The sequence below is a fragment of the Ictalurus punctatus genome, chromosome 11 (genome assembly GCF_001660625.3).
Source record: "Ictalurus punctatus breed USDA103 chromosome 11, Coco_2.0, whole genome shotgun sequence".
NCBI lineage: Eukaryota > Metazoa > Chordata > Actinopteri > Siluriformes > Ictaluridae > Ictalurus > Ictalurus punctatus.
In genome coordinates, this window is record NC_030426.2 from 13,339,649 (window position 1) to 13,352,915 (window position 13,267).

Below are 13,267 nucleotides of genomic sequence, written 5' to 3' on the forward strand. Positions count from 1 at the left end.
AATTACAGAGACATACCACTTTGTGGTTAAATCAAACTATTAGACAGGTGCACTTGACTTAATACTGCTCCTCTCTTAAGTCAATATCACACAAGAATAATGAACTTACATCCAAACAGACCAAACTGTAACAGTCTTAATAGACCTTAAGTCTGTAGTTATGTCTAAAGTCTGAATATATGCACAATATAAATGTCTGTATTAACATAACTCAATTCTGAACAGAATGTAATGTAAATTTCTAAATCTTTAGAAATATTACTGGTACTGTATATGTTTTTTTTTACAACATCAAATAAATGAAACCATTTGGCAGGTATTTAAAACAAACAATTATGAAAGCTCAATATTACACCACTGCTGGGGCAAAAGGCAAGACAGGATCTATAGGTTTACATGTAGCTTTTTGTAATATTCTCAAAACATCCACAATTTTTTTTTTTTTTAAGAAACAGTGAAACAAAGACAAAGATAACAAAATATTTATTTGTGCTCCTATAGGTCTGAGTAACTCACAGTAAAGCAGGCTCTCATTGGCTGGTTAAAAGCATTAATCAAATATTGATCAAGAATTATGTTTCAACCACATCTGATTTCAGTATTGAAACAAGGTTAGGGTTGTTTTTTTTTTTTTTAACATTCTCTTCAGAACCAAACCTGATGGAAAGCAAGCACTGATTCAAATACAAAACTAAAAATACAAAACCGAGGGTACGGATTGGAAAACTGAGGGTACGGATTACAAAAGTGAGGGTATGGTTTACAAAACTGAGGGTACGGATTGCAAAACTGAGGGTAGGGATTACAAAACTGGGGGTACGGATTGCAAAACTGAAGGTACGGTTTGCAAAACTGAAGGTACGGTTTGCAAAACTGAGGGTACGGTTTGCAAAACTGAGGGTAGGGATTACAAAACTGAGGGTACGGATTGCAAAACTGAAGGTACGGTTTGCAAAACTGAGGGTATGGATTACACATGGCTGTATTTTTTTTCTTACCTGACACTAGGGGGGCTCCGTAATAATCTACTGTTTGCTTGGTTAAAAAAATGACATCTTCCTCATTAGAATCAATTTGTGTTGGTAAAAATACAAAGTTTATTACTTATAACTCCAATAAAGCAACCTCTTTCATATCAATCAAATATTTTTGGTATGAAAAAAAAAATACAGCATTTGTTTCCACCAGTAAAGGTTCAAGATCCAAAGAACAATTGATTACACAGGTGGATTCAGGTGCAGCTCCTGCTCAGCTAGAATTAAAACCTGCATCCAGAGCCGCCTGTTGTGGATTGGATTACGGATAATGCACACACACATACAGTTATGTAAATTCCATAAAAGGGGCCTGTATCATGAAGCTATCTGAAGAAACTCAAGGTTACGGGATTAGTTTCGAGTTGACAAAACCAAACCAATCCCATCAGGCTATATTGGTACAATGACGCTGGTTATCAACATACTCAGTCAACTCAGGCTTTGATGTGAAGTGGAGAGTGTCTTTTTGTAATCTTGTGTGGCCAAACCACACATTGTCCTCCGAAAAAAGGAAAGGAAAAAAAATATTTTCTTACCCTCGCTTGGGCCCCAAGTGCACATGGGCCCATGCCCATAATGTCCACTGGATAATCCGGCCCAGATAAAAGCAAATGAGGGTGAAATAGTAAAATTCCAATAAAAATACACACCTTTTGCAAAATTTATGCTGTTTGCATTAACACAGACAAAATTATTTTTACAACAACAACAAAAAGAAAAATGTCCATAAGGACACACAAGGCTTATCTTCAAGAGAAAGTGAAGTAAAGTGAGTTTATAGCTGCTGTAAATCATAAAATGATAACAGGAACTAACTTTTCATTGACATTCCACAACGTTAATATATAAGTATAAATGAAAAAAATGCAATAATCATTTCAAATATGTCCAGTATCAAACTAGTCCTGTGGGTCTGGATCGGTGCTTATTTAAGATTGTGTCTTAAATCACAATTTATAGTGCGTGAGAAAATTCAACAAATCACATCAAGTCACATCCATCATCTCCTCACCTGTATGCATTGACATGATTTCATTCATCAGCTAGGATAATTATCAAGCTCTTTTAGGTGTCGAATCGCCTTAAATAAGAGCAAATGACTTGCTTTATGATGTGTTTTATGATTGGAACTGCAGTGCGCATTTCTGATATTTGTCATGTTTGATGTTCTATTATAGCTATTCATATATAAAACGAACTATAACCAAACAAACAAAAAAACTGAATACTCTACACGTAGATAACAATCAACTTTTATTTTGGCAAATGACCTGATAAACAGGAAGTGCACTGGTGTAGAAACGCGTTGTACAAGCTGTGATGCTCGAGTAGGTAAGTTCAGGTTTGTTTTTATGCAGTGTTATAAAAAATGATAAATGTCTTTCTCTGATTTATTTATTTTTTGACAGGAAATTATACGGTCTGCGAGATTCAAAACACTCGGCAAAGTAATATTAGCCACCTAGCCATACTGATATGAGATGGTAGAGTATGTACTAGCTAAATGCTAAAGTTATCCTTCACTATGTATGTCTTGGTGGTTTAGTGGGTGAAAGAATTTACTATGGAAATAAGCGTAATTCATCATGTTAATCATTCAGACAGGTTTGATGCTGAATGTGACTTGTTCATTGGACTTAAAGCTCATCTAATGTACTAGACGTCATGGGGAGCGATATACTGTACATATGATCTTAAATCAGCACTGATTCAAACCAATATTAATCTAACCCACAGGACTAGTTTCATAATGATTAGAGTCTGCTGCATCATCTGGGTTGCACTTTTTGCGTTAGAAATTACACGAATCCAGGTATGTGTCTTGTTTTGTTTTTATTTTTCCTTTTCCTTTTAGCACATACAAAAGTACATTCATTCAGTACATTATCCCCCAATACAGGTTTTACAATTAAGAGTCAAATACATCTTTGTATTGAGTTAAATATTAAAGGTGTATGACCTATCAATAAATAATATGGCAAGTGATTTAACATATTAAATTATGTGTGTTTGTTTCTTCTAGGCTTTACTAGGAAACCTAGATGATTGCTGTAAAAGAACACAGAAAATGAATGAAACCTGCATAAACAGCACATATTGTGGTACTCGTTTATCTGCCCTTTTTTTTTTTTAATACATGCAGAATGCATTTTGTTTACGATAGACAAACACGGTGTGAATGCCGTTATGGAGGGATATAGAGGTGTTCAGTGCTGAAATTTGAGAAGTGCGCTGTATTTAAAATAGCACTTAGGATTAAATGCCTCTTCATTAAAACACACTTGCACACAATGATTTAAGTATGGAACAAAACATAATGTGTCAGGCCAGATCAAACCATCCTGTTGTTTGTTTTCCTGTAATACTTAGTTCGTGTTATTACTTTTATTATAACATCTTTAAACAGTAATTCCTTCACTAGTGCCTCTCTCTCTCTCTCTCTCTCTCTCTCTCTCTCTCTCTCTCTCTCTCCCTCTCTCTCTCTCTCTTTAAATTAATGATGCAAAAACACATTTGTTGATTTGTTACTGAGAAACCACTTTCAGTGCTGAAAGCTTTCCCATGTCAGAAATCTTAATGTTAAAGCTTTATCTCTGACCGTTACAAAGCTCTGACACTGGAGACTCCTTCCAAAAATTGTTAAAGAAATGTCTCCTCACGTCACCATATCGACGATTACAAACAATTTTTAATCTATTTATGTGGCATATCCATCATACAAGTTGCTGTGTAAGTGTTACTGAAACCACATGTTAGAATGTGTGCATTGATACAAACCTGTGATTTGTCTTGTGGTTGGCACTACTGTCCAAGCCAGTGTTGTATAAAACTTCTGAGCAATCAGAATTGAGAATTCCACAGTACTGTAATATTTCATGTACTATATGTGCTTTAAATGTAAACTTTTATGTCTTCATTTGATTTTTACATATACCTTAGATTTTTACGTATTAATTTTTTTTTCTTTCAATACCTCATAGATCACCTCTCTGGTGTTTGATATTTGATGATTATAACTTTTAAGTTTGACGTATATGAATGTACAGGTCATTCAGGTCATCTAATGATGACGTTTGTTGTCCACTAGGGTGTCTCCACGTTCTGGAGAACAGCACTGTTCAGTGTGTGCAGTGTGACTCTTTAACTTCAGATCTGGAGAACTTGACACTGTGCAACACCAGTAAGTATTGGGTGAGGGTTCAATTATATTTATTCATTTCTTATTATACTTAAGTATACTTTATGCAGTTTGCACTGTACCTGAGAATAGTGTGTGTGTGTGTGTGTGTGTGTGTGTGTATACAGTATCTCACAAAAGTGAGTACACCCCTCACATTTTTGTAAATATTTGATTATATCTTTTCATGTGACAACACTGAAGAAATGACACTTTGCTACAATGTAAAGTAGTGAGTGTACAGCTTGTGTAACAGTGTAAATTTGCTGTCCCCTCAAAATAACTCAACACACAGCCATTAATGTCTAAACCTCTGGCAACAAAAGTGGGTACACCCCTAAGTGAAAATGTCCAAATTGGTCCCAATTAGCCATTTTCCCTCCCCGGTGTCATGTGACTTGTTAGTGTTACAAGGTCTCAGGTGTGAATGGGGAGCAGGTGTGTTAAATTTGCGGTCATCGCTCTCACACTCCCTCATACTGGTCACTGGAAGTTCAACATGGCACCTCATGGCAAAGAACTCTCTGAGGATCTGAAAAGAAGTATTGTTGCTCTACGTAAAGATGGCCTAGGCTATAAGAAGATTGCCAAGACCCTGACACTGAGCTGCAGCTCGGTGACCATGACCATAAAGTGGTTTAACAGGACAGGTTCCACTCAGAACAGGCCTTGCCATGGTCGACCAAAGAAGTTGAGTGCACGTGCTCAGCATCATATCCAGAGGTTGTCTTTGGGAAATAGATGTATGAGTGCTGCCAGCATTGCTGCAGAGGTTGAAGGGGTGGGGAGTCAGCCTGTCAGTGCTCAGACCATACACCACACATTGCATCAAATTGGTCTGCATGGCTGTCGTCCCAGAAGGAAGCCTCTTCTAAAGATGATGCACAAGAAAGCCCGCTAACAGTTTGCTGAAGACAAGCAGACTAAGGACATGGATTACTGGAACCATGTCCTGTGGTTTGATGAGATAAAGATAAACTTATTTGGTTTAGATGGTGTCAAGTGTGTGTGGTGGCAACCAGGTGAGGAGTACAAAGACAAGTGTGTCTTGCCTACAGTCAAGCATGGTGGTGGGAGTGTCATGGTCTGGGGCTGCATGAGTGCTGCCAGCACTGGGGAGCTACAGTTCATTGAGGGAACCAAGAATGCCAACATGTACTGTGATGTACTGAAGCAGAGCATGATCAGTATGCAGTATTCCAGCATGATAACGACCCCAAACACACCTCCAAGACAACCACTGCCTTGCTAAAGAAGCTGAGGGTGAAGGTGATGGACTGGCCAAGCATGTCTCCAGACCTAAACCCTATTGAGCATCTGTGGGGCATCCTCAAACGGAAGGTGGAGGAGCACAAGGTCTCTAACATCCACCAGCTCCGTGATGTCGTCATGGAGGAGTGGAAGAGGACTCCAGTGGCAACCTGTGAAGCTCTGGTGAACTCCATGCCCAAGAGGGTTAAGGCAGTGCTGGAAGATAATGGTGGCCACACAAAATATTGACACTTTGGGTCCAATTTAGACATTTTCACTTAGGGGTATACTCACTTTTGTTGCCAGCGGTTTAGACATTAATGTCTGAGTTATTTTGAGGGGACAGCAAATTTACACTGTTATACAAGCTGTACACTCACTACTTTACATTGAAGAAATGACACTTTGTTACAGTGTTGTCACATGAAAAGATATAATCAAATATTTACAAAAATGTGAGGGGTGTACTCACTTTTGTGAGATACTGTGTGTGTGTGTGTGTATATGTGTGTATATATATATATATATATATATATATATATATATATATATATATATATATATATATATATATATATATATATATATACATACACACACACACACACACATATACATATATATATATATATATATATATATATATATATATATATATATATATATATATATATATATATATATATATATATATAAAATTTGTGTGTGTGTAAAAAAACAAGATAATATAAGCTGGATGGATATAGATAGATCTAGAGAAAAGTACTGTCATAGGCTTTGTTGTTTTTGCAAAGCATAGTATGACCTACTGTTGGGTGGTTATTTTTTTTTAATTTTTTTTTTAAAAATTTTGTTTTTAATTATTGTTGTTTAGGGTTTTTTTTCTCTATTAGGTTTTTATTAATTTTTTTCTGTCTCTCTTTTTACTTTATGCTAGCTGTCGACCGCACCTCAATATCCACAATAGTCAAGATAGGTAAGCTCACAGCATTTACACTTTTAGTAAGTTTTGGCAAAAATAGCATACAATAAAATAAAGGCTTGTATATAGCAATATTTTGAGACCATCTGGTCAGTTAATTTTGAGACCATCTGGTCAGCTACGGTTTGCTTGACCTGGAGCTTTCAAAAGCATTTTAGCTGTTAGATCAATTATGACTCTCCAACAACCCAGATTCTGTAGCTTTGTGGATTGTTTCTCTGGATGGGAAGAGCAGATGTGGATGTGATGCCTCCGATATCATTTTACACATAATTCTAATAAATTGGGTTGTTGCCACTCTGGCCATAATACTGGAGTACGTTATTTTGTCAGATATTGTTGAATCATTCAGAAATACAACTTTTATCAATGCTGTACACAAAGTTCTTTTACTTGTTTTCTTTGTATTGACAGGTGGTCCGGGTGTAGCAGCCTCTGTCCTTTTGGGCACTTTGCTGATCAGTCTCTTCCTCATTCTCTCTGTTGCCTCGTTCTTCTACCTCAAACGCTCTAACCGTCTCCCCGGTGTCTTCTACAGACGCAAAGGTAATGAAATACAAATAAAGCCAAGTGAGGATTAGACAAACACCAGAGGCTGGTATATAATAAGACAGAAATAGACACAGATTGTAGATCTTGATTTGTTGGCTGGACATTATTTATTAAGCCTTAAACCTTTTGGTTAATGTTTGGTCTAAGATGATTTTAAAGTATGTTTTTACTCTCCACTAGCTTTCATATTTCAACCAACTGAAACGGTGAGCTTTTCTTAATCTTACATAAATCACTTGGAGCTCACTTTTTGAGCATGCTATGATTTAATTCTTCAATTCATATAAAAATGGTTATATATTAATGTCTTTTTTTTTTTTTTTTTTTTTTTTTAAACCAAAAAAAAAAAACAGGCTGTAATGATGCCTGCTGCGTCATCCTCAGGTGAGTAAATATCTTATTTCTTATTATCTTTTGATTGTGAAATCTAAGTATTGTGCTATCATAAGAGCTGTGACTGTGTACCAGTAAGAATGTGTGACCTAATAAGGAAATAGGAAATAATACTGTATTGTTACTTTCTTAGACTAGTAAGGATGATATCACACACATTTTAACCGTGTTGACAAATGAGATATATATTACTGAAAGATAGAAGCAATCTTAAGACAAGACACTACAGGTAGAAATGACGGTGTTAAAGAGAATAGGACCAATAACATCTCTTAGACTATATTGCTTAATATCACATGAGCAAGTGCTGTTGTACTGAATATCAGCACGGCTCTGATTTGCTGCAGGTAATTACAGCTGTGCTGATATTCAGTACAACACCATGACTGTGAGTGTGATATTTTAATACAAAAGATTTTATACAGTTCTATAAACAAGAAGCTAATATTGAGTTTCTGCTATGTCAGACACAATATGGGTAAATATTGTGTTTATTCTTGCTCGAAATTTTGCATTAGATAGAGCATTGCGTACTGCCATATTATTCACAGTCGAAAAAAATTACAGTTTCTGGATGAGTTACATCTGAAAAAACTTTGACAAGTGTTGAACTTGTTTATAGTAGGGAAAAATTGGAGAAATTTTTTTTTAGATAACATGTATAGTCTTTTCTTGTTTCAATAAAAAAATATATATATATATATTCCAACAAACTGTAAAAGCCCCCTCTTGCGATTACATGGACAACAATAATCCACTATTAACCCGATTAAGACAATACTCTGATTTAAGAAACTACCATGTAAACAGCACTTTTTAATTACCTGAAACCGATTAAGGTCATACTCGAAGTAAACACAAATCGAATCCGAACATGTTTAGTATTCCTGTTTTAGTCGCATAATCGACGTGTATTACAGACATGTAAACACCTTAATCACACTATTTATGTCGTGTGAGTTTTCACCGCATTTTGCGACAGGACACGTACGCACACGGCGGTGCTCAACCCTTTGACGGCAAACAGAGCACGGCTGCACCCCAAACCGCGTACTTGCCTACTATAGGACTGTAGTAGGAGAAATACATGCATCTTGGCTACTGTATAGACGGCAAGTATGCAGTTTGGGACGCATTCTATGGCTTCAAGCAGTTGTCTATTTGCATATATAGCATGACAAATAACTAACCGCACTTGAAACGTTCATAATTTTTTTTATTTTATTTTTTAAATAAAAACACCCAAAACTGTATGTTGATACGTGAAATTTTGGAGGGACATCGGGGCACGGTGACGTAATGACGTGTGCTGTTAATCGAACTGTGTTCAATAAAATGTAAAACGGGTACATGAGAGGAGTATTCTAAAAGTGACTCATGTAAACACCTTAATCACAATATTGTCTTACTCAGATTAAGGTCAATAATTAGATTACTGCTGTCCATGTAAACGTAGTCAATGTCTGCATGGTGAAATAAACTCTCAAATTCTATTTATCTAAAGACAGGATTTTTTTGTTTGTTTGTTTTAATGATTACACATGTATATGAAGCCAGATTAGATTTGCATGAATGTACATTTTTGAAAAGCATCAAATGCATGATATTTGTAAGAATATCAGCAATCAACTGGCAAAGATTAATTGTGTAAACACGGCTAGCTAACTAATGTCAGGATAAAACCACCATGCTCAGATGCAATTCTAGGGACGGTGGGGGCCCCAGGCAGTAAAATGCAAAGGATCTTCAAGAATTTTATTCCCATTTATTGCCATTATGTTACCCAGCTTCCTTTATAGAGCATTAGAAATCCACAAAGAAAAGCATTTTAGAATGTAATTGTTTTCATTTTCTTAGTTTTGCTAATCTTTAGATTATACATGTTCATGAAGGCTTTCGAAGGCCCCTCTCAAAACTCAGAGCCCCAACAATCGCCTGCTTTGCCTGTCCTGTAGTTATTCCTCTGACAATGCTTGAGTGTGATTTTTGCCCATAAAAGTAGCTGTTTAACTGCTATTCAGTGAGAGAAAATGAGCCTATGTCAGTTAGGAGACAAGAGTTTTTAATACCAGAAATTTATGAAAACTAGGATGTTGTATGGTAATTCTCGGCCCTAGTTGTCACTTGAAAATAAATGTCATTAGGCAAGCGGTGTTTTGAATTGGGTGGATGGAAAGAGTTATTTTGTTAATTTGTTCAAATTTGCAGTGCGCAAACCGAGATACGTCAGGAGAGAACGGCCTTCATCAGCCGCAGCAGTTGGCAGCAGTGCCACCATGCCAGTGGGACACATAACAAAGGTGTATAATGTAACTATCCAGTAGAGATAAGCTTCAGAGAGGAAGAGGCAACACCATTTACGAGTAGTAATGTTTACGTCGTCTATTCACTTTTTTTTTTTTTTTTTTTTTTTTTTTTTTTTTTTTAAACTTTAGTGGGCTAAAGTGGTCTTTTTTATGTAGCCTCTTTGTACACAGATTCTCATGTTTCCTTGTTTGCACAGAAAAACACTTTTCTTCCCTTCCAATTCCTATTTCTTTTCTTAAAAGACTGGAGTGCATTGTGAGAATATTTTATTTTTAAGATCCTATTTCTAGTTATTTTCTTAAAATTTGTAAGTTAAATATTTATTATCAATATGTATGTGTCATACCTTTTGGCCTTGAGTCTGAAAGAGTTCCTTAAAAAGACATAATATTTGCACATTAGCTGTTTTCCCTATTTCTGGGCCAAATAGCAGCCATCTTTTTTTTAGAGTGTTTGACCACCTTCTTTTAGAATAAACAGATTATATGTATTGTTGGGGGGGGGGATAAGTTGAGTCATTTAGGGGCTTAAAATTTGCAGTTCAATGTCAGCCTGAGGATGATGCCTAAAGTATTCAGAAAACTTGCCAAATTGTGTACATTTTATACCCTTGTACGAAGGATTGTATGCACACCTTTCCATATAATTGCCATGGGCTGTTTTGGGGTTCTTTAAAGCACCAACTAATTACATAAGGGCACTCATAGTTTACTTATGATCCCCTCTGTTAAAGCACTAGATTTTAGCCAAATAACGAACTTAGGGTCAAAAAACAAAACAAATTTTCATTGCACTATTATATAAAGAACATTTACCTTCTCTGTTGGATCAAAAAAGAATAGCGAATCACTAATTCTTGTATTTGTCATGTTAATTTGCCACTGAAACACAGTGAAAGATTTTGAATGTTTGTGGTGCTGTTTATTGATTGTACCAATGAAGTGCCAAAAAGAGGCAGTATACACTGTGTTGTCATGGGTAAGGCCTTAAAATGTGAACTGTTGAATTTTGGAGATGTCTATTGGTAGTATTATGAATATTTATACAGTAGATCACAGCATACAAGCAGTCTTGTCTGTATTTGCTTTTATCCCTTTTTCTAATTTAAGTTTTATATCTTCTAGTTGTGGTTTTCTTTACGATTTGATAGCAATCGGTTTTGATGTCTACTACCTAACTTTCCGTAGTCATTGGAATGATTGAGTTCTCAGTTTGCTGGTTGAATAGTATCAAAACTGAATGAAATTTTGTGGGACGCATAGTAGCTGATTGTAAAGAACCTTAAAGTTTCTAATACTGTTTTATTAGCTGTTGTGCAGCGACTGGAAACCATATACAGGTTGTTTATATATTGGAGGTGTATAGATCTATGATGCTGTATTCTTTATATGTTGGTGCTCTACTTGTAATAAATGTTAAGTAATGTTTAAAGAAATAAGACCTTCATTTATTTTGTTTAATCAACAGGTTACAGATTCAATGCCTAACGTCATTAAGTCACTGTTGTCTAGCACATCGTGATGACCTGCTGTGCTATTCTGGTGCTGCTCATTGGATTCCTATTCATTTCCTCCTCCAAGAAAGTTTGAGGAATGGATTTTGTGTGGAATAAAAGTGGGTTGGGGGGTTGTTCAGGAACAAACTATTAATTAGAAATATGTTGCCAGTTAGTATTGAATTAAAGGTTTGATATAGGCTATTATTTATGCATTATTTATCTAGCTAACTTTTGTTGTTTCAGATGTGTAGCACAGAATGGTAAACATTAAAACATGGTACTGAGAGAAATGTTAAAATCGAAAATATTTCCTCAGTTACTTCAGTCTTGTCTTATGCTGAATTTACTTCATGGTTACAGAGGAAAAGTGCTGCCATTTGAATTCCCCTCATGAATATAAGTTGGAAAAGGTTTTAGGACAGACATTTTAAAGGACTTTTTGAACACTATTTTTAATGTTCACTAATGTAAACTCAAATCAGGAAATTCAAAGACAGTTCTGTCTCTGTTCAAGAATGTGTTTTTATACACTTTTCATTTATGTATTACAGGAATATCTGGATTTTAAGACCGAGCGGGAAAGCCATTTGATGAACTTTGATCTCATATTCAGCTCAAAACAAAAACACTTCCATAAAATGCACCATAAAGTCAGTGTGTTCAGAAATAAAGCTTTTAATTAGTGCTTTTTGTTTTCTGCCATGAGATGCAGACTAAACTGAATAGACCAAACAGCTATGTTATATGTAAAATAAGAGAATTTTGTGGAATAGTTCCAAACCTGAATAAACCTCTCATATCATGGCAGAATGGCAAACATAGAGCATCTTCTTAATAAATACATGGGTTCCTATAGCAGCATGAACAGAAGTGTTTCATTCCTCTTTTACCACAGCAATTTCCAACAGGTTTTATTTTAATTAATTCAAGAACATGTCATACTTCATGTGTTTTTACTTGCATTTAATGTTGTGGAATGTCTGAGACAAGTTTAGTGCCTGTTATTAATTACATCATAGCAGCTACTGTATAAACCGTCATCCCCTCACCAGCCTAAAAAACACCCCACTGCTTATGTTACAGAGAAACCGGAAAGTCTGCCGTCGGTTGCAAAGCGCGAGACAGCCGAGAGTCCTTTCAATAAATATTTAATAAATGCATCCTTACAAAAGGCTTCGCCACATAAATGATGACACATTTATTATTGTTTTTATTGTCATGCTTAGATTATGGGGAGTGTCTACCATGTGAGTTCTTGAGAATTAGCCGTTACTATAGAAACAGTTATGTATTGAAACAAACACAGTGAGATAAACATTGCAGCCGGCACTACTGTCAGAGCTCTGCTGTTGTAGAAAATGAACACTTTCTGGCCAATCAGATTGAATTGAATTGATAATTCAACAGAACTGTGGTATAAAACATGTCAAATAACACAATTTAAATTAATTAACATATGCCATGTGTTCATAAACTTTTTAAATAATAAAATGCATAGTCCTGACTATTGAGACTAAAAGGTTTACTTTGTATTAATTAGTAAGTATAATATCATTGATAGAAATATTTTTAAAAGTCAGATATTCCTATGCCCACATATACAGTTGTGTGAAAAAATAAGTACACCCCATGGAAATTGTTGGACAAGCAAACATTTGATCATCTTTGAAACGGTGGGTATTAATAATGCTAATACACTCTACTTCAAAATGTCAAATGTATGTGTCATTTGATAATTTCCAAAATTTAAAGTAATAAAAAAAAAAAATTAGTCACATTGAAAAGGTAAGTATACCCCTACATTTATCACAATTTGAAATCCATACAATTACAATCAGATGTTCAAGATTGGGTGCCAGTGATTAGAACCTGCTTAGGGAGTGCAAGTGGAACCTGTCTTTATTTATACCCCTCTCATACCTAGTATCTGGTGTTCCCTTTGGTTTTGAGATGTGGTGTGTCATCATGCCAAGATCTAAAGAGTTCTATAAGGCTTCAGAAAAAAAAGACTATATTAAGCATATGGGAAAAAATTTAATCTTCCTAGGATTGTATGTAATATATATCTC

General features: G+C 35.5%; 1 protein-coding gene across 1 annotated transcript; it reads left to right on the forward strand.

Annotated features, from left to right (window-relative positions):
• Nucleotides 1-2,276: 2,276 nt before the first annotated feature.
• Nucleotides 2,277-11,138, forward strand: c11h1orf159 (chromosome 11 C1orf159 homolog). The gene is made up of 9 exons (XM_017480595.3): nucleotides 2,277-2,369; nucleotides 2,775-2,850; nucleotides 3,061-3,139; nucleotides 4,126-4,218; nucleotides 6,404-6,442; nucleotides 6,863-6,994; nucleotides 7,181-7,206; nucleotides 7,354-7,384; nucleotides 9,602-11,138. Exons 2-9 carry the CDS (start codon nucleotides 2,788-2,790, stop codon nucleotides 9,715-9,717), a joined length of 579 nt encoding a protein of 192 aa, XP_017336084.1. The 5' UTR covers nucleotides 2,277-2,369; nucleotides 2,775-2,787; the 3' UTR covers nucleotides 9,718-11,138.
• The last annotated feature ends 2,129 nt before the right edge of the window (nucleotides 11,139-13,267 follow it).

Bases quoted from the DNA above. Each gene is read 5' to 3' on its own strand.
- c11h1orf159 (XM_017480595.3), top strand. From the start codon at position 2,788: ATGATTAGAGTCTGCTGCATCATCTGGGTTGCACTTTTTGCGTTAGAA. The intron at 2,851-3,060 runs GTATGTGTCTTG...TGTTTCTTCTAG, and splicing joins TAGAAATTACACGAATCCAG to GCTTTACTAGGAAACCTAGA. The intron at 7,385-9,601 runs GTGAGTAAATAT...TCAAATTTGCAG, and splicing joins GCCTGCTGCGTCATCCTCAG to TGCGCAAACCGAGATACGTC.